Consider the following 26,923-nt stretch of genomic DNA (forward strand, 5'->3'; position numbering starts at 1 on the left):
TTTCTCCGCTCCGGGGAAGTACTGGACGACGAAGGGTATTCTGTCGGTTGTGTCCCATGTTTGTCTTCTGAGGAGGTCGGTGCGGTTTTTAGCTGTGGCGCGTTGGAACTGTCGATCGATGAGTCGAGTGCCATATCCCGTTCGTACGAGGGCATCTTTCAACGTCTGTAGATGTCTGTTACGCTCCTCCTCGTCGGAGCAGATCCTGTGTATACGGAGCGCTTGTCCATAGGGGATGGCTTCTTTAATGTGTTTGGGGTGGAAGCTGGAGAAGTGGAGCATCATGAGGTTATCCGTGGGTTTGCGGTAAAGCGAAGTGCTGAGGTAACCATCCTTGATGGAGACGAGTGTGTCCAAGAATGCAACTGATTTTGGAGAGTAGTCCATGGTGAGTCTGATGGTTGGATGGAACTAATGTCATCATGTAGTCGTTTCAGTGATTCTTCGCCGTGGGTCCAAAGGAAAAAAATGTCATTGATGTATCTGGTGTATAACGTCGGTTGAAGGTCCTGTGCGGTGAGTAGGTCCTGTTCAAACTTGTGCATGAAGATGTTGGCGTATTGGGGTGCGAATTTGGTCCCCATGGCTGTTCCATGCGTCTGGATGAAGAACTTGTTGTCGAAGGTGAAGACGTTGTGATCCAGAATGAAGAGGATGAGTTGCGGAATTGCGTCTGGAGATTGGCAGTTGTCGGTGTTGAGTACTGAGGCTGTTGCAGCAATGCCGTCGTCATGGGGGATGCTGGTGTGGAGTGCCGAGACGTCCATTGTGACGAGGAATGTTCCTGGTTCAACTGGTCCATGGGTGCTGAGTTTCTGTAGGAAGTCCGTCGTGTAAAGATTTAATCACCTGCTAATGATCGCATTCCAAGCATTGTTTGGCATCTTTGAATTTGTCTATATATGTGTTTCTGGAACATACCTCTTCATTCACCTGAGGAAGGAGCAGCGCTCCGAAAGCTAGTGACATCGAAACAAACCTGTTGGACTTTAACATGGTGTTGTAAGACTTCGTACTGTGTTCATTTTATTACTTAACTGTATTTTTTCTAAATCAGAAGATTATTTTTAAAATTGTCTAATCATCCATTATTAAATAAGTTCAGAGTTATGGTTGATTCTATTAGGGGGAAAAAAGCAAACATCAAAATGCTGAGGATGTATGCACATTGTTCATGTCTTGACAATTTAATTTGTTGGAAATGATCATACATCCTAGTCTAAATGAGCAATGCAATCAGATCTGCCATAAAATTGCATGCGCAGCCTGAAACAAAAGCTTTGAAGAAAAATATTACAGAACTATTTATTTTGAACATTCCTTAGCAGGAAGAATAAATACTTCCAACTGGGAACCCATCTTTTCCTGCAGTTACCTGCCTGGATGACAAGTGGAATCTACTATAATTATTCACCAGAATGAAGAATTTTAAAACTAAATGGTGGCAAAATAATTATTACCCGATATGTTCAATAAAATTCTTCTTCATCAGTTGAGGGTGGAGTTCTTTCACTTCTGCTATGTTGTTCTAAAACATAATAAAATATTTGAATTACTATTAGAAACTAAGCATCTTTAAACAGATTTTTTTTTTCCTGCTAAGGACATGCTCCCACCCCTCCCATCAAATAAATTTTGCCTTTCCCCTCATCTCCATCCACTAAGCTGACTGCAGGAATGAAGCACATCGCTGTAGTCAACCTGCATCCAGCTCTCTAGCAGTAGTTTATTCCAGTGTATTTTTGCTTCAATTCTTTCTACATCTTCTAGGTAAATACCGGCCTCTGCATAACAATTATAGCAAAGATCTAGAACAAATTGTCTGCAGCATCTTTGGTGTAAACTCATATTTTGTCACTCTGATATGCAGCTTCGCATCTGTTGTTGATGAGCTGTACCACACTGTGCTACAGCAAGACACTTACCATTTCTTTTTCCAAACATAATCTTCATGACACACAAAGGTTACTCACCAATAAACCCAGAACTTTCTGCTGGATGGATGGCTCACCCGGAAAGGACTAGAAATACAAAAGTAAGTCATTAATGTACTGCAAGCACATAAATTGATTTTAAAAATAAATATTGAACAAAAAAAAAAATTTCATAGAAATATAGAATTTTGCACCACTGAATCGGGAAATCCCATCCATGCTATCAATCTGACAGTTATTGACGACCATTGCTGTAATTTCTCCATACCCTCTCAAAATCTATCCATTTCTCTATAAAATCTATTACAGACCCTGCCTCCACTGCTGTGGGGCAATCCGTGTCCTAACAAATCTCCAACCTTCCTCCCTTTGGTGATGTTCTTAAATATATTTCCCTTAATTATTACCTCACTGATTTACCCAATTTACTTAAAATCAAAATCTGATTATTTACATAACCCTCATTATTTGGAGCGCTTACTGTTTTATAATCATGTAAAATAATTAATAGTAATAAAGTGTTATGTAAATTGTCGTAAATTTTGTAGAAATCCTTCACTGATTTGCATTAGCTTCTGTATATTTAGAGGGCAAACAAGTTTATGCCATGCTGATCTTTCCACACCAAAAGATGCAATTCTCATTAGTAGTAACAATTCTCATTAGTAGTAACTTTGCAAGACATTTTTTTCAAAGCAATGTGTGCCACACTAGTACTTTATTTAATTCTCGTCTTAAAAGTGTTTGTAACGGTAATTTCAACAATAACAGTTTGGTTTATTACCAGCACTCTCTCCTGTTCAAGCCCCAAACCAGGGTCAAGATTCTCCACTCCCGCGCCGGTTGGGAGAATCGCCTGGGCCGCCAAACTTTCCCGGGACGCCGGTCCGACACCCTCCCGCGATTCTCCCAAGCGGCGGGAACGGCCCCGTCGAGCTCCGCGGGCGGAAAATCGATGGAGACACCCAAAATGGCGATTCTCCGGCACCCCAGCTATTCTCAGGCCTGGATGGGCCGAGCGGCCAGGCCAAAACGGCGGGTTCCCCCCGGCGGAGTCCACACCTGGTTGCTGCCGTCGTGAACGGTGCGCGATCGGTGCCCACCGAACGTCGGGCCGTCCTCTCTGAAGGAGGACCTCCTTCCTTCCGCGGCCCCGCAAGATCCGTCCGCCATTTTCTTGCGGGGCGGACTTAGAGAGGACGACAACCACGCATGTGCGGGTTGGCGCCGGCCAACCCGCGCAGGACGCCAGTTATGCGGCGCCGGCCGAGTCATCTATGCGGCGCCGCCTTTACGCGGGCGACAAGGCCTGGCGCGTGTAGATGACGCGGCCCCGATCCTAGCCCATTATCAGGGCCTGAATCGGTCGGGATCGGGGCCGTTTCGTGCCGCCGTGAACCTCGACGGCGTTCATGACGGCGCGGCCACTTCGGCACGGGAGTGGAGAATCCCGCCCCAGGACTTTAGCACATAATCCTAGACGGATAGTCAATTACAGCACCCAGGAAGTGCTCAGTCATCAGTTTCCAGTGTCAAAATTGGAAAATTCTATCTTTGACTTTAAAAAATGTAAGTAACTATTACAGACCAGGAGTTAAACTTCTGATGGAATATATAAGCACCTTACTAAGGAAGAAAATGCCATGGAAAAGGTGCAAAAGGAGTTCAATAAGATCCCACTAGAGGCGAGGTGCTTTAAAATAGGAGGAAGCTAGAAAACTGAGGTTTCAAGTAAACTGAGAAATCTATTTCACTGGTCAGTTAGTTGGAAGTTACAGGATATAATCTGAGGACAATACCAAAAGGCAGTCGTGAGGAGAAATCATTTCTTTCCAAGCAGCAGGTAATTTAGAATGTTCTACCAGAAACAGTGATAAAGCACAAAGGAAGCAAAGGAAGGGAATTGGAGCAGAAAATGTTCGGGTTTGGGTTTAAGTGAATAGACCCTATTCCACATTTAAAATCTCATAACAAAAATTGCATTCTGCTTACCACGGAACAAAGGAAGGCCCATTAGATGCATCCAAAGAAATAATTTTATTCCAGGAAACAAAAGAAAATCTGATAGCTGCGTTCTGAAAAGAGCAGATCCACCCAGGTGGACAGTTTACAGTTTTTTTCCATATACTGTGCTATTTAGTATTTGCTTTTCTCCAAATCATTCTGAATTAGAAACATATATGTATTTAGATGATGCAACATGGTGACTTACATTTGCTGCCTCTGATCAGACAGGAAATATAGTGGCGATCCTATATATTCCCCAATATCTTAAAAAAAAACAGTAACTAATCTATGTTTGGGGTTATCAAGATTTTGATTTTGCTAACACAGCACAGCAGATAATAAATGGTGCAAGTTACCAGTTTGTAGGAGTCAAAACAGTTACCAAACCATTTAAATGCGTAAGAAGTGGTGGAGCTGCTCCTAATCACAGGATGTGCAGTTCTTCAGTGAATACATTAAAATTAGCTTTGGTGGATGTTGTAGATTCCAGAGTTATTAAAAGATCAGTGGGTTCTCCCAGATCAACCAACCCTCCAAATTAAGTATGTGAAACTTTTTTTTCCCTGCTTTTTAAATAAATTTAGAGACTCCAATTCATTTTTTCCAATTAAAGGGCAATTTAGCATGGCCAATCCACCAATCTCACATCTTTTGGTTGTGAGGGCGAAACCCACGCAAACACGGGGAGAATGTGCAAACTCCACACGGACAGTGACCCAGAGCCGGAATCGAACCTGGGACCTCAGCGCCGTGAGGCAACAGGGCTAACCCACTGTACCACCGTGCTGCCCCCCCAAAGTATGTGAAATATTTAAGACCTACCCCAGTGAGTTGCTTGTCTTATTTAAACTGCAATGAGCATGAAGTTGCAGAAAAGCACAGCCATGTTAATCCCTCATATATTTTCTACATTAAATAATTCCATGGCCAAGGTGGATAGATTGCTCCCAATGCCATCATTTTGTAATAATAGCATTGAGCAACAGCAGTCTGTGGTAACTTGAGACCACAAAGGAAGTAGCCAAATGCATTGTTTGAAAGGAACTTCTTTATATAAATAAACAACAAGATAGTAAAAGCAATGAAAACAGGACCTCTAGTAACAGTTATGGCTTACAGCACACTTCTTGCAGACTGCAAAAGCCTGCCCGAAGCTCGCACATGCTCAGAACCCTCAATAGATGCCAGTAAAACAATGACATAGGAGAAGGCTTATAAGAACACTCTGTACTCAAAACGACATGTTGTAACACAGCCCTAGTACAATTCTTGTGTCACAGAGAAACCTCTTGCCTATGCTCATTGCATGTCCTAAGTAACTTGAAGGAAAGAGTGAACAAGGCACATCAGAACTGTACTTGGAACCTTTGCTCACAACTTAATACAGCAGCGCATTGTGGCATGGAGACTCTGGTGAACACACGCCCCAATAATAAGACACTGTACTATGGCCAAATTGTTTCTTTCATGACAGCAGCTGGAAGAAATTTTACTGTACATAAAAGCCCAGTAGTATTTGTAACTAAAATGATGACCACCAAAAATTGAAATCTTTAATGGCATCATGTGTTGATGTTTGAACTAACTTGCGCATAGGCAATCATTAGGTTAAAAAAACAAATAAATATTGCTTTTAAAATAACAGACGACTTATTTAAGTCACAATAACTGCTTCTTTCCTCATTAATTTCACAAAAATCTGGAATAGAAGATATGTGATGAGCTTGCAATTCCCTACAAGAGTATATTTCTAATCTCTGTACCATCAAATGGGAGACGAGACCTGGCATCTCACCAAAGAATAAGTGGATAAGACACTTCATGTCACTTTTGAGGAGATACAGAGAAATCTGTAGGAAAAGCTGGTCCACAAGGAGACACTATGGAGGATGGTTGGGGAAAAGACGGTATGGAAGAGGTGGAAAATCTACCTGCCTAGCTTCTTAAATCAAGGAATCACAATGTGTGAAAAAACAGGAAAGAAGAAACAAAGACACTATGATGCATCACCTACTTTAAAAAAATAATTACCTCCAGTACTTTCATAAATAATTCCAAGCCTTGATTTTCTATAAAGTGCTTGCAGGTGGTCGGAGATTCATCGGTCAAGTTCCAAAGTGCACTAAGTGTAAACTTTAAAGTGGTATCCACTAATGCCAGGGTTGTCTTCTGCTCAACTATATGCAGCAATTTCTATAAAATAGAAAAGTGTGAGTATGTTGTCCGCAATGATTTACAGTTATAATGAGCAAATGTCTAGGAGCTGTAAAAGCACTATTTTTAAAAATGTTTTAAAAGTAAGACAGATGGAGTGACAATCTCGATCAGTGGAACACTAGTCTCTCAGCCAAATGGACAACAGCTGAAGTCTGAGAACTGTCTCACTCAGACCTAACACGGTCAGTTGGAACTCTCAAATTATGTAATAGTGTATAATAGCATCTTTTATAAAGTGAAACGGGAGATGTGCGTTTTTACAGTGCCTTTCTCAACCTCAGGATGTCCCAGCGTTCTTTACAATCAATAAAAGTACTTTTGATGTGTGGTCACTCTTGGCATGTAGCATTTTCTACAATACTTGTGCAAATCTGCTGCTGCAATGTGATAACCAGATAATTTTGTGATGTCAATAGAGGGATAAATATTGGCCCAAACATTAGGATCTGCGCTTTTTAAAAATAGCGGCACAGGATCTTTTAATTCCACCTGAGAAAATAGATGGGACCTCATTCAACATTTCATCTGCTGCACCTCAGACAGTGCAGCACACCCACAGTGCTGAAGTGTCAAACTAGATTTTTTTTTTCATTCAAATCTCTGGAATGGAATTTGAACTTTCAATCTTCAGACACTAGAGGCACGAGTGCTGACAAATGAGCCACTGGATCACTCCTTGCTTTGATAGTGATTGTAAAGCTGCCCAGGCCAAACTATACTACTCTAGCAGAGGCTGATTTAGCATCCAATCATTTTACAAGAAACCAATATTGTATGAAGAGAAAACTTGAGGTTTAAAAAAAAAAGAGAGAACTAATTAGGTTCACTCATGTAAATCCTAATGCTTATTCAAGGTCGAAAACAAATCTGATAGATACATTGGGATAGAGGTTCTGCTGAACACAATCATTTATTTTCTTTGTTGCAATAAAAATATTAAAATATTAATTTTAGAATGATAACCTAGTGCAGTTTTATTAATGGTGAAAATGGGTTCATCACCCAAAAAACATTACTAATTTCTTTGTTGGGCAATTTGCAAGCACTATTGGGGAGGGTTGAAACTAACTTGGGAGGATGTGGAAAACATGCAGTAGTATTAGACATTTGGAATTGTGGTAAAACAAAAGTGATATTGAAGGCAACTCGCATTTAAAATTCCCTGATCTTCTGAAGGTTTGGCCAATTGCACATAGTTTATCGTGATATTACCAGCACAAACAAGTAAAAAGACTACATCCCATTGTGTGGGAAATCAGAGATTTTTTTTTAATAGTGGTGGGGGCCAAGGACAACAAAGGTTACCTTAACAATGAAGAGCTCAGTACCAAGCTGCGCAGTCTGTTCAGTGGAAAGCTGCAAAAGAAGGTTTATTCAAAAATGACGACAAGTTCAGAACGTTTTGTGATGCATTCAAATTACTATTGAAGGCTGCATGAGATGTTACTCAGACACTATCATTTTACTTTTAAAATCCTAGATCAAAACTAGCCCAGAGTGATGGGGTTGAACTTTTCCCCTACCTCAAAACGAACGGTAAACATTTCAACTGTAGATTATCAATACAGTTCTTAAATGGGTGCAGATCTTCAGCACAAGATTACCCACAATCAGTACCAATTGAAAATCTCACTTAGTCAAGCAAGTGTAAAATGGGAGAAGGGGGGGGGGGGGGGGGGGAAGTCACATTATTACAATACAAAATGTTCCCTGGCCTTAAAAGTTAAGGCACAAAAACAGAAAATGCTGGAAATATTTGTGCGAGGTTTTGATTGTATTACTAATTTTTTTTTTTAATTACCCAATTTATTTTTTCCATTTAAGGGGCAATTTAGCATGGCCAATCCACCTACCCTGCTCATTTTTGGGTTGCGGGGGCGAAACCCACGCAAACACGGGAGAATGTACAAACTCCACATAGACAGTGACCCATAGCTGGGATCAAACCTGGGATCTCGGCGCCGTGAGGCGGCTCACTGCGGAGCGTGCTGCTCCGTACAACTAATTTTTAGGGTTTTATGTTGGTCTGAATTTTATCTTGACCACTTCTTAAACAGTTCAGTTTGAATTTCTGCTAGTGAGACAATTTATAATTAAGGCAGTTTTCAGGGAACTGGTGTCATGAATTTTATGACTTAATTACTTTAAAGGTATTATAATGTCTGGATTCAAGGAATTACACGGTGCAATGAAGGGCTTCTTTCTCAGCTTTGAAGAAATAACAAAACGAGTTCAGCAGCTTAAAAACCTAGGATGACACCTCATCTTTAACAAAACCATGTATTGTTAGGTTTAATTGATTAACCATCTCTGTTGCTTCACAGCGCCAGGGATCCGGGTTAGATTCCTGGCTTGGGTCACTGTCCGTGCGGAGTCTGCACCTTCTCCTCGTGTCTGTGTGGGTTTCCTCCAGGTGCTTCGGTTTCCTCCCACAAGTCCCAAAAGACGTGCTTGTTAGGTGAATTGGACATTCTGAATTCTCCCTCAAACATGCGCTGTAATGTGGCGACTAGGGGATTATCATAGTAACTTCACTGCAGTGTTAATGTAGACCTACTTGTGATACTAATAAAGAATAAAACATATGTATATATTAAAGGAAAATCTCTTTCCTGATATTATTTTAGGAAGTGTTATTAACTTTGCTCTTAACAGCTTTAGTAACCATGGAACTTCAGGTTAAAATATGTTGATGTGAATAGTTTACAATAGGTTGCATCATTGATAAGTGGATGTAACACCGTTTGTACTTGTTCTGCAACTTACAAGGATATATCACTTGTTCACAATGGAATGCACCGCTGGAGCCGAGGAAATGAGTTTGTCTTCAGTTTACATGAGCCTAGTTACAGAGCTGGGGCAACACCAGATGATTCTCACCCTAAGCCAATTAGGTATTTTGTGGTATTATTCTTTGGAGAGGTATTGTCACTTCAGAGAGGGAAGAAAGACATTGCTTGTGCTGGCAGCACTTGACGTTCTGAGGGATAAGGCACTTCCATTGAAACTTCACTATGTTTTGTGAAGGAGAATTTATTAAGGAAGATTTTACATATCCTTTTTTCATAAATACTACTTATTTGTACCATATTAGGTTAGGCACAAACAAGGATCACATTATTACATGTTAGGATTCAGAACCTAGATATTTTAATGAAAAGAGTTTTGTATCTCAAACCCCCGAAAACAACACTCAGCAGGTCTGGCAGCATCTGGCAGTGGAGAGAGAAACAGAGGAAATGTTTTCAATGTTCCCTCTGTGTCTCTCTCCATTGAAGCTGGGGGAATCTAATTATTTCCAGCATTTTCTATTTTTATTTCAGATTTACAGTATCCACAGTATTTTGCTTTTTACATACACAAGGGAGATGTGGAGGGAGCGAATAGAGAACTTTACTTTTCAACTGGGTTTATGCAGGAAAAAAAGGGGGTGGGGGAGAATTCCATTCACAGAATCAACAATCCTTACTTGATTATTGTAAAGCATTGAATAAAAAGTCATATACCTTTGCTGCTAAAATAGAGATAATAGCCACCGCCATCCTCTGCATATTCTGATCTTCATGATTACAAAGCCACTGCATTACCAATTTGGCCGCCTCAAACCTGAAAAAAACAAAGTTATTTACATGTTGGATTAAATTTTTTTATAAATAAATAAGAAAAGGATGCATTGTAGTAGTGCCAGTAATTATAGCACAGCTACAATGAGCGCTTCGTATTTTCCTGGTAACCATACAACACATTATTTTCATGTTCCTCACTTGTATCTGTTCTTCCTGTCTTCCTCAATGCTCAGTTTCTTACCCTCTTCATTATTCCTGTTAGTTTTCAGTGGAGGTGAGCTGTACTGTACTGGTCTCCAGTTTCTCACTTTCACACACAACCTCTCTCCTCAAGGAATTTATAGGTCTAAGATCCACTTACTAACATACCACTAAATTTGGCATTCTTATTTTGTCAATAATATTCCAATTCTATTTCACCGATGGTCATTTTAAAATTGGGTTTGAAATTACCTGAAAGTCAAAAGCCACCAAAATAACTACCAAATGTTTATTCTGTAAGACAAAAAGGATCAAGACCAAGCTTCAACCCATTGTTTTCTTATTTTACTTATCCCAGCCCTTTACATCTGCATAGATTTGGGTAAATGCTGCTGAGAAGTCAAGACATCCATGTCGGAGTTTATTCTTCCCTATGCACGGAGTCACCCCAGATTCTCATTCAGATAGGAATATATAGGATAACGATGTTCAACCTACAGCGCTGGGGCAACACTTGCCCTATGAGGTTAGGTATGTCAGTTCTATCTTTGTTTCTATTTCTTAGTTGTCGTTTTCATCTTTTGAATTTTGAGGGTTTGGAGTTTTGGAAAGGGTTCCCTTTAGCATTGATGAATAAATGGTGATAAAATCCTAAATAAAAATATTGAGATCTATTGAACTCTGACTGAGACTGAAAGATACTACAATATATGTATTAATCTCCAGTTCCAGTGATAAACAAGCTGCTTGCTAGTGGCAGCTGCAGTGAGTTATTTGGGTAGCTAATTAAGAACTGATTTCCTTGTCAAAAGGGCTTGACTCAGACCTCTGGAATTTCCGCTAGTATAAATGCAAGAGGTTTGTAAATAGTACAAAATCCAGTTCGAAGGAGTAGTGCAAGACAGAGTGGAATTTGGTGAGTGAGGGGAATTGACACTGTTTAAATCTTTTACAGGACAAGGAGTGGTCTCAGAAAGGGAGCAAGAGACAATGAGACCAGAGAGCTGAAATTTAGAGGCACCAACTAGATAAGCAGGTGGAGATTTTTAAAGCGCTCTTTTTCTTAAACTAGGGTTGTAGCTTAAAATACTACCAGGGAAATAAATAATAATAATAGGACTTACAAACAGCATCTTACTCAAGCCTACGTCTCTACCCGATCCCCGTAACACAGTGACCCCCACTTAACCTTTTTGGACACTAAGGGCAATTTAGCATGGCCATTCCACCTAACCCGTACATCTTTGGACTGTGGGAGGAAACCGGAGTACCCAGGGGAAACCCACGCAGACACTGGGCGAACGTGCAGACTCTGCAAAGACAGTTACCCAAGCCGGGAATCGAACCTGGGACCCTGGAGCTGTGAAGCAACTGTGCTAACTGGGCAGCACGGTAGCACAAGTGGCTTCACAGCGCCAGGGTCCCAGGTTCAATTCCCCGCTGCGTCACTGTCTGCACGTTCTCCCAGTGTCTGCGTGGGTTTCCTCCGGGTGCTCTGGTTTCCTCCCACAGTCCAAAGATGTGCGGGTTAGGTGGATTGGCCATGCTAAATTGCCCTTAGTGTCCAAAAAGGTTAGGAGGGGTTATGGGGATAGGGTGAAAGTGAGGGCTTAAGTTGGTCGGTGCAGACTCGATGGGCCGAATGGCCTCCTTCTGCACTGTATGTTCTATGTTCACTGTGTTCACTAACCACTATGCTACCGTGCTGCCCCTGGTCAGGGACAAGAGAATAATGATTATGTACGTGAGTCAGGTATGGGGATCCAGAACATAGCACTGGAGAAGCTGCAACCCTTGCACTTGTCCAACAGGTTTGAGGTTCTTTCAGCCGGTGTACATGAGGGCAGAAATTGCAGGGAGAATGAGCAAACTGACCATAGCACTGTGGTTCAGGGAGCCTTTCAAGTAAAAGGGAGCAAAGAGGAATGTACTTATGCCGAGGGATAATATAGTTAGGGAGCAAAGAGGAATGTACTTATGCCGAAGGATAATATAGTTAGGGGGATCAATATGCTCTCAGGTACAGAAGCAGCGAGTTCTGAAGGCTTTGTCTGCCCAGTGCTAGATTTAAGGATACTTCAGGACTGGGGAAGAACTTGGAAGTAGGAGGGAAAGGTTCCAGTTGTCATGGTCCACGAAGGTACCAATGACATAAGTATGACTAAAAGAAGTTCTGCTATAGAAGTACAATCAGCTAGGGGCCAAATTAAAACAGCAGATCCACAAGAGGTAGGCATTGCTATTGCCAGACACAACCGGAGCCACAAGCAAATTGGCAACTGGTAACTAAGATCAAAGAGTTGGACAGCACGGTGGTGCAGTGAGTAGCACTGCTGACTCACGGTGCCGAGGTCCCAGGTTCGATCCCGGCTCTGGGTCACTGTCAGTGTGGAGTTTGCGTGGGTTTTGCCCCCACAACCCGAAGATGGTGCAGGCTAGGTGGATTGACCATGCTAAATTGCCCCTTAATTGGAAAAAATGAATTGGGTACTCTAAATTTATTTTAGAAAACTAAGATCAGAGAGTTGAATGCATGGCTTGATTTGTATGGGAGAAATGAGTTTTCATTCGTGGGGCACTGGCACAAGTAGTGGGTAGAGAAGCTGTGCTATTCGTCTGGCCCTCACTTGAACGCTCCTGATTGTGCCCTGGAAAATTGTATAACTAGGACTGTAAAGAGGGTAAACTAAATAATTGGCGGCAGGGCAAGGATCACTTCAGGGAGATTTTGAAAGTTAATGAGAAAGGGCAGGGCAATAATAACCAGATTGTGACAGGAAGGGATGGAACACACAAACATAACCTGCAAATAGGGTCAAGAGTTGGAGAAAATGGCTCTTCTCTGAATGAAATTGTATGCGTCTCTCGCGGTAATGAGTTTAGAATGGCAGTTTCGATAATAATAAAGTGCAAATAGCTTATGGAGCAGAAACAGATTATAGATGATTAGGAAGGTCGCTGAGATATACATATGTTAATGTGGAGTCAAGGAAGTTGATCGGGGCAGACAGCCAAAAACACAGGGTCATAATCAGAGAACAACAAAGATACAGGGTGGGATTTACCAACCAACCCGCTGCGTGTTTTTTGAAGAGGCAGGCCAGCATGATTTTCTGGTCCTGCTGTTGCCAAGGGGGAAGAGTGCGGTTCAGTGCTTGTCTCCACAATCGGGAACAAGGCGGAACAGCACACTTGGAAATCTCCCAGGGGATTGGAGGCCCCAAGTTCTTGCTTTGTGGGCAGGGTAGCACTCTAGCAGCACCAAGGTGCCCAGGTGGCACCTCCAGGCTGGCATTTTTCCCACGCAGTGGATCACGCCCAGAGGGGTGTCCTGTGCGGGTGGTGCCTGAAGACCGCCTTAACGGGGGGGGGGGGGGGGGGGGGGGGTTCAAGGGTCGGGTAAGTCCCAATCTCATCCTTCATGGAGGAGTTCCGCCGATGGAGCTCCGCAGTGTGAGAAATGGGACTAAGTGTGGCCTCAGCCTCGGGTTCCCCACTAAGGTTCCCAATCGACCCGAATGGGCGTTCGATAGTGTGGTATTTCTCAGTGCTCAGAGTACCGGAAAGCACCCAGCTAATCGCATATGCTACAGGACTCTGTTCCCATTTCGGGTAGATCATGGTCTAGAGCATTAACTACTCAAAGGAAGAATATCTAGATTCAGTGTTCATCTCATAGGCTACGATAAGACTGGGGAATTACTAATAGGAAACAAAGAAATGGGAGAGACTTTGAACAACTATTTTGTAGCTGTCTTCATGGTAGAAGACAAAAGAAGCATCCCAATAATAATAACAAAAAATCAAGGGGCAAAAGAGAAGATGGAACTTAAACCAATAGTGATCACTAGAGACAAAGTACTAGGAAAATTAATGGTCCTAAAGATTAATCAGTCCCCATATCTGATATCCTGTATTTAAGAATCTTAAAAGAAGTGGCAACAGAGATATTGGATGCATTGGTTCTAAGCTTCCAAAAAGTCCCTGCAAATTGGAAAACTGTAAATGTTGTCTATTCAAGAAAGGAGGAAGGCAGAAAACAGGATATTACAGGTCAGTTAGCCTAGCTGAAAATTGCACTTATCGAAGCACTTTTTAAACTGAGGGGGTCCAGCGAATTGGAAGATTCCCGAATTGAGTTACCCGCCTTGATAGTGAAAATCTGGTCCCAAGAAACAACAGAGAGATATGAATAGGTTAAGCAAGTGGGCTGAAATTTGGCAAATGGAGTATAATGTGAGGTTGTCCACTTTGGCAGGAAGAACAGAAAAGCAATGGGTTATTAAAACAGTGGGAGTTTCGACACTCTGGGCTAGTGCTCGGTCAATTCCAGGCCCGCTTAACCCAGAGTCGCAACACCAGTGAAATTAGATTTATTTAAATACCCGAAGTCTTTTAAACATCTGTAGACACACACACTCAATTCATATTTTGTACTATAAATACATTGATAGAAGCTAGCTATGTTAAACTCGTACAAAACACTGGTTTGACCTCAACTGGAGTTTTGCATCCAGTTCTGAGTGGCACATTTTGTGGGGTGTAGAAAAGGTTCAGGAGAACATTTCTAGGAAAGATGAATTTCAGTTCCATAGATAGATGGAGGAAGTTAGGACTGTTCCCCTTGGAGAGAAAGTGGACATGAGATTTGATAGATATTCAATATCATGAGAGGTCTGGATATAATGGATAGGGAGGATTGAGAACCAGAGGACACAGCTAGAAGGTAATCTATAAAAGAAATAAGGCAACGTGAGGAAAACATTTTTACATAGCGAATGGTTAGAATCTGGAATGCATTGCCCAGAGCAGGGTTTTTTAAAGTATGGGTCGCGACCTGCAGGTGGGTCGCGGAACGATCGGTCATGGCTTTCCCACGATCACAGGAGAAGCACCCAACGGCCGCTACCGGCTTTTACATGAATATAAATGAAGCTGTGTGCAGTCTTCTGGCTAGAAGCGGCAGCAGAGAGCAGGTCACGCAACCTGCGCATACACTTGACATCGAGCGCCCTCCATATAATGTGCTTTTGCCGCCAAATCACAGAGCAGAGTTGCTTGCATTTTCCAGCGGCAAGAGGACTGCGGCGATGGATTGTTTTAATAAAAATAAGAGACGACCAGAGACTTAAATAAGCAGCATATCTACTGGACAACAAAATCTGCTAGAGAGAGCTGGTCAGAACAGTCCAGGGTAGGACAAAGCAGTGTTAGCGTTAGCTCTGTAGAGAGCTCCAGGGCATCTGGTTAACAGCAACAAAGAAGAAACTTAACTCAGAAGAAATAAGTATAAAGAGGATTTCTTGAAGTATGTTTTTGTCAATTGTGCCAATGCAAATAAGGATGCAAAGCTCATGTATGTTATACGCAGGGAAGTGCTGGAAAATTAGGAGAATTTTTAGATTTTGAAAGAGAAGTGTTGGGTGAAAAATTTCTTTTGAAGTTGAGACCAGTTATTAACTTACAGCTGACTACAAATGAAAAGACTATGCTGCTCTAGCTGACCTGTGATACCACATTTAAAGCACACCAAAAGCCCATGAGGCTGTCAGCATTATGGAGTAGCCTCCCCTACGAGTATCCAGTGCTGAGTAAAATAAGCATTTTGTTGCTATTACCCTTCACGAGAATCTACATGTGCGAGGTTGGATTTTCCATTTTCATAAAGATGAAGATGGCACAAAGGAACTGGCTGAAGTCTGCACCTGACATGTGCACTGCCCACTCTTCCTTTGAAACCGATTCAAGTGAGATTGCGAGGACCAAGCAGACTCCCCCTTTCGCATTAAAGGTAAGCAAACATGGTGTGTCACAAAGGTCGGCCGGTTGGCAAAAGTGGGTCCCGGGAAAAAAAGTCTGAAAACACTGGCCTAGGGTGTTGTGGAGGTAGGGTCAAGTGAGGCTTTCAAAAGGGAATTGAATAATTATCTGAAAAGGAAGAATTTACAGGGCTATGAGCAAAAGGCAGAGGGGTGGGACTAGGTGAATTGCTCCTTCAGAGAGCCAGCACAGACACAGCGGGCCGAATGGCTTTCCCCTGTGCTGTAACGATTCTATGAAGAATTTCAGATCCTGTAGAATCAGAAACATGGATCCTGTTTCAATGGATAAATCTCAGAGACTGTGATTTACATTAATTTTGTTCAGTTTTGTTCACAGGTTATTCAGTTCACAGGTTATTCATTGTGCACAAGAAGCATCTTCCCATGTTTTAAGAGAAATTTCAGCCCCAATATTTACAACAATAAAAATTGCATTTGACGAGATTACTTACCTGTTAAATGGGACATCCTGAAGAATACGATCACTGCACAGAGACAACAGACAATTCTTCTGAAGCTAAAATAAAAATTTAATGTACTTTATATTAAACTTTTAAAATGCTCAAAAAATGTATAAGCAGGTTTGCTGTAGGACCAAGTCAAAGAACACAAGAAATTGTACTTTGTTCCTGTCTGATCCCATTCATTTAAATACAAAGCAGTTTAAGAGGCCCAAATGCTGACAGCAGCAAGAAAAGCCAGACTTGGAAGTGTGCAAAAGAGACCCAGCATAGGGAGGGGAATGAAGAGACCCTAATTAACAGGCAGTGACAAATTTGCAGAATTTGGGCAAAATGTTGTTGACCGCCAGAGAGAGACCAAAGCTGTCTCTTATTGGGAAGATTTGTCAAATCACAGGCCAGCAAGACAGCGGGCCACTGGTGACCTGGGGTCAAAATCCTTGGCATGGATGTCTTGCTCACCATGCTCAGCAATACCATTGGGGAATCACAGGGTGACCCAATCCACAGGTAGGTAATGTTGGGGGACAGTGGGGAGTTCACCGAGGTGGAGTGCCTCAATCACATGCTCCATAAAACAAAAGTTTGTTCTGAGCTGGGTGGATCATGGTAAAATAAACAGCGGCGTAGATTTTAGGCCAGCTAAAATCAGACACATTAAATTAAATCAAACTACAGTCAGCTCCAGGACTGGCCTGATGAAATTCAAACTTGGTGTCAGCATTCTGGAGTAGCACTGGTGTCCTGCAGAGTTGCAATTGGCAACTCCATTGGGTGTTGTGACCCCTGCCCCGTGACCTCATTGGCTGAGGGCCAGAGAACCTTCTGGAAAGGCACAAAGAGGTGTACAAGATCGACCAGCCAGGACCTCTCCAGTGCAAAATCCGCGCAGAGCAACCGACCAGGGATGGAAGGAAGCAGCCCTGGAGAAATCAAGACTCAGCTTGACCGAGTTCATCAACTCGGGTAGTATTAAGAATCTTGAGGTCATTTAGTATTGTTTGGGATCATTTAGGAGGAGTAACTGTTTTTGCTGTTTGATAAATAAATTTGGTTAAATCATACACTTGTATTGTCCTTTGGTTGCCTCACCAATAAAGATGCCTGGGTAAAATATTTGAGTAATAAACTGGTCGAAGTGTCTAAGATTTTACAGACAACAGAGACTAATGGGGGAGTATAGTTGACTGCTTGCAAACAGGTCAGTATGCATATTAATTCAACTGTTTTGTATAGCACGTTCAACTCTTTACCTGTTGATGATTGGGAAAGTGTTCCATGGCTTTCAGCAAGAGACGGGTCACTTCGGTCAAAAGGCGCACAGGCATACCACCTGCTAAATCCTGTTTTGTCAAATTGAATACACACGCACTAGCAGCCAGCTGTACTGGCAGGTTTGTAGAATGGTTTTTCATTCCGATAACCACAAGCTGAAATAAAAATTAAACTGGTGTAAACTTTTTAAAAAAAGATTTTCATCCTTAATAGATTTCTCAGTCTATTCTAAGCCATGTGAAATTCGCTGTTTGAAACACGTGCCTTGCCTTCCAAATTTTATATTTGACTTCAAATAGGAGGTTTCATGAAGGTAAATTATTTTCACTTGTGGATTTGCTCATTTACAATGTAATGCACTTTCAGAGACAAAGGAAACCTACACATATGGTTAATGGAAAACTGGTTAAGGGAAGTCAAGGACAGCATAAAAGCTAAAGAAAAAGCATACAAAGTGGCGAGCTTTAGTGGAAAGCCAGTGGATTGGGTAGCCTTTAAAAGCGAGCAGACGACAACTAAAAAAACAATAAGGTGGGAGAAGATGAAGTATGAGAGAGAGCAAGCTAGCTAGTAATATAAAAGGAAGGTAGGAAGAGTTTTTTTACAATATATAAAAAGGTAAGAGAGGCAAAAATAGACATTGGACCACTGGAAAATGTGGCTGGAGAAGTAATAATAGGAAACAAAGAAATGGCAGATGAACCGAATAGTTACTTTGCATCAGTCTTCATGGTGGAAGACACCAGTGGAACGCCAGAGTTCCAGGAGAACCAGGGGGCAGAGGCGAGTGCAGTGACCATTACCAAGGAGAAGGTTCTGGGGAAACTGAAAAGGTCTGAAGGTGGATAAATCACCTGGACCGGATGGACTATATCCCAGGGTTCTAAAGAGATACCTCAGGAGATTGTGGAGGCATTGGTAATGATCTTTCAGGAATCACTGGAGGTAGTAAGGGTCCCAGAGGACTGGAAAGTGGCTAATGTAACACCCCTGTTTAAGAAGGGAGGGAGGCAGAAGACAGGAAATTATAGGCCGGTTAGCCTGACTTCGGTCATTGGTAAGATTAAAAAAAAAATTTTTTTTAATGTTTTTCAAAGTTTTTACAACAAAAATTTTCAACCAATTAAACCCTCCCTCCCGTAACAGAAAAGAGAAAGAGAAAACAGAACATAAACATATCAATCAAACATACTACAGAACTTATACAATGGGTTACTCCCGCACATAATAACCCTCCCATATGCTTTTTACAAGTATCCCTAGGGAAAACCCCCTCCCCTGCCCGCCCAAATACCCCCCCCGAAAGAAACACCCCCCTCCCTGGGTTGCTGCTGCTGTTGACCGACCTCATTCTAACGCTCCGCGAGATAGTCTAGGAACGGTTGCCACCGCCTGAAGAACCCCTGTGCAGACCCTCTCAAGGCAAACTTTATCCTCACCAGCTTAATGAACCCTGACATGTCATTTATCCAGGCTTCCACACTGGGGGGCTTCACGTCCTTCCACATGAGCAAGATCCTCCACCGGGCTACCAGGGACGCAAAGGCCAGAATACCGGCCTCTTTTGTCTCCTGCACTCCCGGCTCGTCCGCCACCCCAAATAATGCCAGCCCCCAACTTGGCTTGACCTGGACTTTCACCACCTTGGACATAGTCTTTGCGAAACCCCTCCAGAACTCATCTAGTGCCGGGCACGACCAGAACATGTGGGCATGATTCGCCGGGCTTCCCGAGCACCTCCCGCATCTGTCCTCCATCCCAAAGAACCTACTCAGCCTCGCCCCTGTCATATGCGCTCTGTGCATGACCTTAAACTGTATCAGGCTGAGCCTGGCACATGAGGAAGAGGAATTAACCGTACTCAGGGCATCAGCCCACATACCCTCTTCAATCTCCTCCCCCAACTCCTCCTCCCACTTCCCCTTCAGCTCCTCTACCGGAGCCTCCCCCTCTTCTTTCATCTCCTGCTATATCGCCGAAACCTTGCCTTCTCCAACCCATACACCCAAAATCACCCTGTCCTGAATCCCCTGTGCCGGGAGCAACGGGAATCCCCTCACCTGCCGCCTCACAAACACCCTCACTTGCATATACCTGAACGCATTTCCCGGGGGTAACCCAAACTTCTCCTCCAGCGCCCCTAGGCTCGCAAACGTCCTGTCTATAAACAGGTCGCCCATCCTGCTGATCCCTGCCTGATGCCAGCTCCGAAACCCCCCGTCCATCCTTCCTGGGACGAACCGATGGTTCTCCCGGATCGGGGACCACACCGAGGCTTCCATCTCACCCCTATGTCGTCTCCATTGCCCCCAGATCTTTAGCGTTGCCGCCACCACCGGACTCGTGGTGTACCTGGTCGGTGAGAGCGGCAGCGGTGCCGTCACCGGCACCCTCAGGCTCGTTCCTTTGCAGGACGCCACCTCCAACCTCTTCCATGCCGCCCCCTCTCCCTCTATTACCCACTTACGGATCATCGCCACGTTGGCTGCCCAATAATAGTCACCCAGATTCGGCAACGCCAGCCCTCCCTGTCCCTACTACGCTCCAGAAACCCCCTCCCTACCCTCGGGGTCTCGTTTGCCCACACAAAACCCATGATGCTCCTACCTACCCGCTTAAAAAAGGCCTTGGTAATCATAATAGGAAGGCACTGGAACACAAAGAAACCTCGGGAGGACCATCATTTTAATCGACTGTACCCTGCCCGCTAGCGAGAGTGGCAACACATCCCATCTTTTGAAGTCCTCCTCCATCTGCTCCACCAGCCGCGTCAAATTAAGTTTGTGCAGGGCCCCCCAGCTCCTAGCTACCTGGATCCCCAAGTACCGAAAGCTCCTTTCCGCCCTCCTCAACGGTAGGTCGTCTATCCCTCTTCCCTGGTCCCCTGGATGCACCACAAAGAGCTCACTTTTCCCTACATTGAGCTTATAGCCCGAGAAGTTCCCAAACTCCCTTAGGATCCGCATGACCTCCACCATCCCCTCCACTGGATCTGCCACGTACAGCAACAGGTTGTCCGCATACAGCGACACCCGATGCTCCTCTCCCCATCGGACCATCCCCCTCCATTTCCTGGACTCCCTTAATGCCATGGCCAAAGGCTCAATTGCTAATGCAAACAGGGGGGACAGGGGGCACCCCTGCCTCGTCCCTCGATACAGCCGAAAATACTCCGACCTCCGCCGATTCGTAGCCACACTCGCCACCGGGGCTCTATATAGGAGCTTAACCCACCTGATAAACCCCTCCCCAAACCCAAACCCCTTCCCAAACCCAAACCCCTTCCCAAACCCAAACCTCAGCAACACTTCCCAGAGGTACAAAGAACAAAGAAATGTACAGCACAGGAACAGGCCCTTCGGCCCTCCAAGCCCGTGCCGACCATGCTGCCCGACTAAACTACAATCTTCTACACTTCCTGGGTCCGTATCCTTCTATTCCCATCCTATTCATATATTTGTCAAGATGCCCCTTAAATGTCCCTATCGTCCCTGCTTCCACTACCTCCTCCGGTAGCGAGTTCCAGGTACCCACTACCCTCTGCGTAAAAAACTTGCCTCGTACATCTCCTCTAAACCTTGCCCCTCTCACCTTAAACCTATGCCCCCTAGTAATTGACCCCTCTACCCTGGGGAAAAGCCTCCCACTCCACCAGGTCAAAGGCCTTCTCCGCGTCCATAGCTACCACTATCTCCGCCTCTCCCTCCACCGAGCGCATCATAATCACATTGAGGAGCCTCCGCACATTGGTCTTTAGCTGCCTGCCCTTTACAAATCCCGTCTGGTCCTCATGAATCACCCCTGGGACACAGTCCTCAAATCTCGTAGCCAGCACTTTTGCCAGCAACTTAGCATCCACATTGAGGAGCGAGATCGGTCTATACGACCCACATTGCAGTGGGTCCTTGTCCCGCTTCAGGATCAAAGAGATCAGTGCCCCAGACATTGTCGGGGGCAGGGTCCCCCCCTCCCTTGCCTCGTTGAAAGTCCTCACTAGCAACGGGGCTAACAGGTCCGCATACTTCCTGTAAAACTCAACCGGGAACCCATCTGGCCCTGGGGCCTCCCCCACCTGCATGCTCCCCAGTCCTGTAACCAGCTCCTCCAACCCAATTGGCGCCCCCAAACCAGCCACCTCCTGCTCCTCCACCCTCGGGAACCTCAATTGATCTAGAAATCGTCGCATCCCCTCTTCCCCCGCTGGGGACTGAGATCTGTACAGCTCCTCATAAAAGTCCTTAAATGACTCATTTACTTTCACCGCACTCCGCACCGTAGTTCCCCTGCTATCCTTAACTCCACCTATCTCCCTCGCTGCCATCCTCTTCTGGAGCTGATGTGCCAGCATCCGGCTCGCCTTCTCCCCATGCTCGTACGTCGCCCCCTGTGCTTTCCTCCACTGTGCCTCTGCCTTCCCTGTGGTCAACAGGTCGAATTCCGTCTGGAGACTTCGCCGCTCCCTAAGTAGTCCCTCCTCGGGGGCCTCTGCATATTTCCTGTCTACCCTTAGGATCTCCCCCACTAACCTCTCCCTTTCCCTGCCCTCTCTCATCTCCCTGTGAGCCCTGATGGAGATTAACTCTCCCCTGACCACCACCTTCAGCACCTCCCATACTACCCCCACCTGCACCTCCCCGTTGTCGTTGGCCTCCAAATACCTTTCAATGCACCCCCGCACCCTCCCGCACACCTCCTCATCCACTGGTAATCCCACATCCAGATGCCACAGCGGGCGTTGGTCCCTCTCCTCTCCGAACTCCAGCTCCACCCAGTGCGGGGCGTGGTCCGAGATAGCTATGGCCAAGTACTCCGTTCCCTCCACTTTCGGGATCAGCGCCCTACTCAAAACAAAAAAAATCTATCCGGGAGTAGGCTCTGTAGGTGAGAAAAAAAAGAAAATTCCCTGGCCAGGGGCCTAGCAAATTTCCACGGATCTACTCCCCCCATCTGGTCCATAAACCCCCTAAGCACCTTGGCCGCAGCCGGCCTCTTCCCCGTCCTAGATCTGGAGCGATCTAATGCTGGGTCCAACACCGTGTTGAAATCCCCCCCCATTATCAAGCTTCCTGCCTCCAGATCCTGAATCCACCCCAACATGCGCTTCATAAATCCAGCATCATCCCAGTTCGGGGCGTATACGTTTACCAATACCACCCACGCCCCCTGCAACCTACCACTCACCATCATGTATCGACCTCCATTGTCCACTACAATATTTTTGGCCTCAAACGACACCCGCTTCCCCACCAGTATTGCCACCCCTCTGTTCTTCGCATCCAGCCCCGAATGGAATACCTGTCCTATCCATCCCTTTCTTAACCTGAACTGGTCTGCCACCTTCAAAATGTGTCTCCTAAAGCATGACCACGTCTGCCTTCAGTCCCTTTAAGTGCGCGAACACTCGGGCCATCTTAACCGGCCCATTCAGGCCCCTCACGTTCCAAGTTATCAGCCGGATTGGGGGGCTTCCCACCCCCCACCGACTAGCCATCTCCTTTTCTAGGCCAGTCCCGTGCCCGCGCCTCCCGCACTCTCCAGTCCCCCAGACGGGGGCCCCCCGCCCCGACCAACTCTTCTGTTTCCAGTTCCCCATCGGCCAATGCAGCAGCAACCCTATTCCCCCCCCACCTCCTCCCCCCCGCTAGATCCGAATCTAGCTCTTTTGCTCCCCCCATAACACTCCCGTAAGTCAGCTGACTCCTGCTGACCCCGGCCTCCCCGGACGTCCCATTGACGCCCCCTCCCCAGCAATCAGTGTGCGCTCCTCCACCACCCCCTCCTTCCCCCCCCCCCCCCCCCCGTCCTTCCCTAGCGCGGGAAAAAGCCCGCACTTTCCTGAGCCGGCCCCGCCCCCTCTGGCGCCGCTCCTGTTGTGGCCTTATCCCAATTCCCCCATCCCCAGGTCTCCCCTCCCTCCAGCACTGGCACCCACACTCTCTCAGTCTCCCCATCAGATCTCTTCCCCCATCCCCATCCATCACCCAACCCGTGGAACATTTCCCATAGGTAAAACCCTGTATACAACCGACATCCCCCCCACAACCACAAACCCTCAGTTTGAGTCCAACTTTTCAGTTTCTATAAAGGTCCAAGCCTCCTCAGACGTTTCGAAGTAGTGGTGTTGATCTTGAAATGTGACTCACAATCGCGCTGGCTGCAGCATTCCAAACCTCACCCCCTTCCGATGGAGCACCACCTTGGCCCGATTAAAACCAGCTCTTCTTCTTTGCCACCTCTGCACTCCAGTCCTGATAGATTCGGATCTCCGTATTCTCCCACCTGCTGCTCCGCTCTTTCTTGGCCCATCTCAAGACACACTCTCTATCCACAAAACGGTGAAACCTCACCACTACCGCCCTTGGCAGCTCGTTGGCCTTGGGTCTCCTCGCCAGGACCCGATGAGCCCCTTCTAGCTCCAGGGGACTCGGAGGGGCCCCCGCACCCATCATCGAGTTGAGCATCGTGCTCACATATGCCCCGGCATCGGCCCCCTCCACTCCTTCAGGGAGACCCAGAATCCGAAGATTCTTCCTCCTCGACCTGTTCTCCAGGTGCTCAAATCTTTCCGCCCACCTCTTGTGCAGCGCCTCGTATGCCTCCATCTTCACTGCCAGGCCCAAGATCTCATCCTCATTCTCTGTGGCTTTTTCCTGCACCTCCCGGATCGCCGCCCCTTGGGCCTTCTGGGTCTCCACTAACCCCTCGATCGCCGTCAGCATTGGCGCCAGCACCTCTTTCTTCAGCTCCTCAAAGTAGCACTTGAGAAACTCCTGCTGCTCCTGCATCCATGCCGCTTGATCTCCGCCCGCCGCCATCTTATTTTTTCTCCCTCGCACTTTTTGCTGCTCCAAAAACATTTTTTTTGACCGCTCCGCTCCTGGTCCAATCCATATACTATGGGGGGGGGTGGACCTTGCTATCACGTTCCCACACTGGAAGTCGTCGAAAAATTGCCATTGGTGCTCCTCTGGAGAGCCCAAAAGTCCGTTTTAGCGGGAGCTGCCGAATGTGCGGCTTAGCTCCGCATAGCCGCAACCGGAAGTCCATTGGTAAGATTTTAGAGTCCATTATTAAAGATGAGATCGCAGGGTACTTGGAAGTGCATGATAAAATAGGACTGAGTCAGCACGGCTTCGTCAAGGGGAGGTCATGTCTGACAAATCGGGAGTTCTTTGAGGAAGTTAGACAAAGGAGAACCAGTGGATGTGATTTATTTAGATTTCCAGAAGGCCTTTGACAAGGTGCCGCATAGGAGACTGCTAATAATAAGTTAAGAGCCCATGGTGTTAAGGGTAAGATCTTGGCATGGACAGAGGATTGGCTGACTGGCAGAAGGCAGAGAGTGGGGATAAAGGGGTCTTTTTCAGGATGGCAGCCGGTGACTAGTGGTGTATCTCAGGGGTCAGTGTTAGGACCATAACTTTTCACAATATATATTAATTATCTGGAGGAAGGAACTGAAGACACTGTTGCTAAGTTTGCAGATGATACAAAGATCTGTAGAGGGGCAGGTAGTATTGAGGAAGCAGGCAGGCTTCAGAAGGACTTGGACAGGCTAGGAGAGTGGGCAAAGAAGTGGTAGATGGAATGCAATGTGGAAAAGTGTGAGGTAATGCACTTTGGGAAATGGAGGCATAGACTATTTTCTAAATGGGAAGATGCTTAGGAAATAAGAAGCAGAAAGGGACTTGGGAGTCCTTGTTTACAATTCTCTTAAGGTTAATGTGCAGGTTCAGTCAGCAGTTATGCAGGCAAATGCAATGTTAGCATTCATGTCGAGAGGGCTCGAATACAAGATCAGGGATGTACTTTTGAGGCTATACAAGGCTCTGGTCAGATCCCATTTGGAGTATTGTGAGTAGTTTTGGGCCCCATATCTAAGGAAGGATGTGCTGGCCTTGGAAAGGGTCCAGAGGAGGTTCACAAGAATGATCCCTGGAATAAAGAGCTTGTCGTATGAGGAACGGTTGAGGACTCTGGGTCTGCACTCGTTGGAGTTTAGAAGGATGAGGGGGTGGGGAAATCTTATTGAAACTTACAGGATACAGCGTGGCTTGGATAGAGTGGACGTGGAGAGGATGTTTCCACTTGTAGGAAAAAGTAGAAGCAGAGGACACAATCTCAGACTAAAGGGACGATCCTTTAAAACCAAGATGAGGAGGAATTTCTTCAGCCAGAGGGTGGTGAATCTGTGGGTCGCTTTGCCGCAGAAGGCTGTGGCGGCCAAATCACTGAGTGTCTTTAAGACAGAGATAGATAGGTTTTTGATCAATAAGGGGATCAGGGGTTAAGGGGGGAAGGAGGGAGAATGGGGATGAGAAAAATATCAGCCATGATTGAATGGCGGAGCAGACTCGATGGGCTGAGTGGCCTAATTCTGCTCCTATGTCTTATGGTCTATGTGGCAGTGATACTAACAGGAGGAATTTTGCTTTGGTATTGACACCAAATTGACCAGTAAACACTGATCTTGAACCACAGGAGGATCCAAGAATGATCTCTAGAGCTTATTAAAGTAACTTTCTATCTTCTGTGTCATGTGCACTGCATCTCCACTCCAAGTACACAGGAATCAATGTAACATGGTACAATCATAGATCTTACAATCACAGATACAGGGTAATTAGTGGTCAGTTTCTTCACCATTGAAATAAAGATGCGATACATCCAGAAGAATTACAATACTGAGAGTAGTTTTAAAAGTAGTACCTTCAGTAGCTCAGGGTGCGGTTTGTCCATGCTATGAGTCAGACTGAAAAGGTGAAACAATGCTTCTCTTACAAAAAATGCCCTTTCGCTGTATCGACGAAGAGCTTCAGAGATCTGTACTTCATTTGCTTCTCCTGAAACCTTTTGCATACAAAAGGAGGGAAAAAAGTTACAAATTTGTTTTTGATCTTTCTGAAAGTAAATTTTCTCTCTCCTCCAACCATACATAAAAGTAATCTCATTCATTATTGAAGGTACCATTCCTCCTGCGCTCTCCGATCTCCAGGAGATACCTAAAGTTGTTACTACAGCAGCGACATGTAGCAAGTACAAAACTGTAGCAACAGGTTGCTCAATGATAGCGACTTAAACACAACAAAAGTTGAGGTTTACCACTTAAAGATGAAGTTTCTTTAGTCACTGTGCAACCATTAAAGTCTATTTATTTTCATCACGTAACAACGTATGATTTATAAAGGTGTTATTCCATCACTTTACATGCATTATTACTGGATTTTGTTTCACCCAAACCCATGTTAAGAAATAGTGTCAAATTTTCAAAACACCAACGTTTTGGTTTGAATAATTCTGCAATACCTTCTGACGTAGCAATATTTTTGGTTGGCAATCAACCTAGAAAGTATTGCCCAGCCTTTTTTTAAACATAAATTTAGAGTACCCAAATATTTTTTCCAATTAAGGGGCAATTTAGTGTGGCCAATCCACCTAAC

The 26,923-nt window shown here is 45.1% G+C and overlaps 1 protein-coding gene across 2 annotated transcripts in view; it reads right to left on the minus strand.

The window, feature by feature from the left end:
• zyg11 (zyg-11 family member, cell cycle regulator) overlaps nt 1-26,923 on the minus strand; it is an 83,175-nt gene that overhangs the window by 15,879 nt on the left and 40,373 nt on the right. For both annotated transcript variants that reach the window (XM_072510871.1, XM_072510872.1), the window contains exons 4-11: nt 26,193-26,333; nt 17,462-17,638; nt 16,200-16,264; nt 9,665-9,764; nt 7,464-7,514; nt 5,973-6,134; nt 1,974-2,021; nt 1,461-1,528 (exon numbers count right to left, since the gene is read on the minus strand). In XM_072510871.1, coding sequence (XP_072366972.1) covers nt 1,461-1,528; nt 1,974-2,021; nt 5,973-6,134; nt 7,464-7,514; nt 9,665-9,764; nt 16,200-16,264; nt 17,462-17,638; nt 26,193-26,333 — 812 coding nt within the window. The remainder of the gene's footprint in view (nt 1-1,460; nt 1,529-1,973; nt 2,022-5,972; nt 6,135-7,463; nt 7,515-9,664; nt 9,765-16,199; nt 16,265-17,461; nt 17,639-26,192; nt 26,334-26,923) is intronic.

Source organism: Scyliorhinus torazame, chromosome 7, assembly GCF_047496885.1.
Source record: "Scyliorhinus torazame isolate Kashiwa2021f chromosome 7, sScyTor2.1, whole genome shotgun sequence".
Taxonomy (NCBI): domain Eukaryota; kingdom Metazoa; phylum Chordata; class Chondrichthyes; order Carcharhiniformes; family Scyliorhinidae; genus Scyliorhinus; species Scyliorhinus torazame.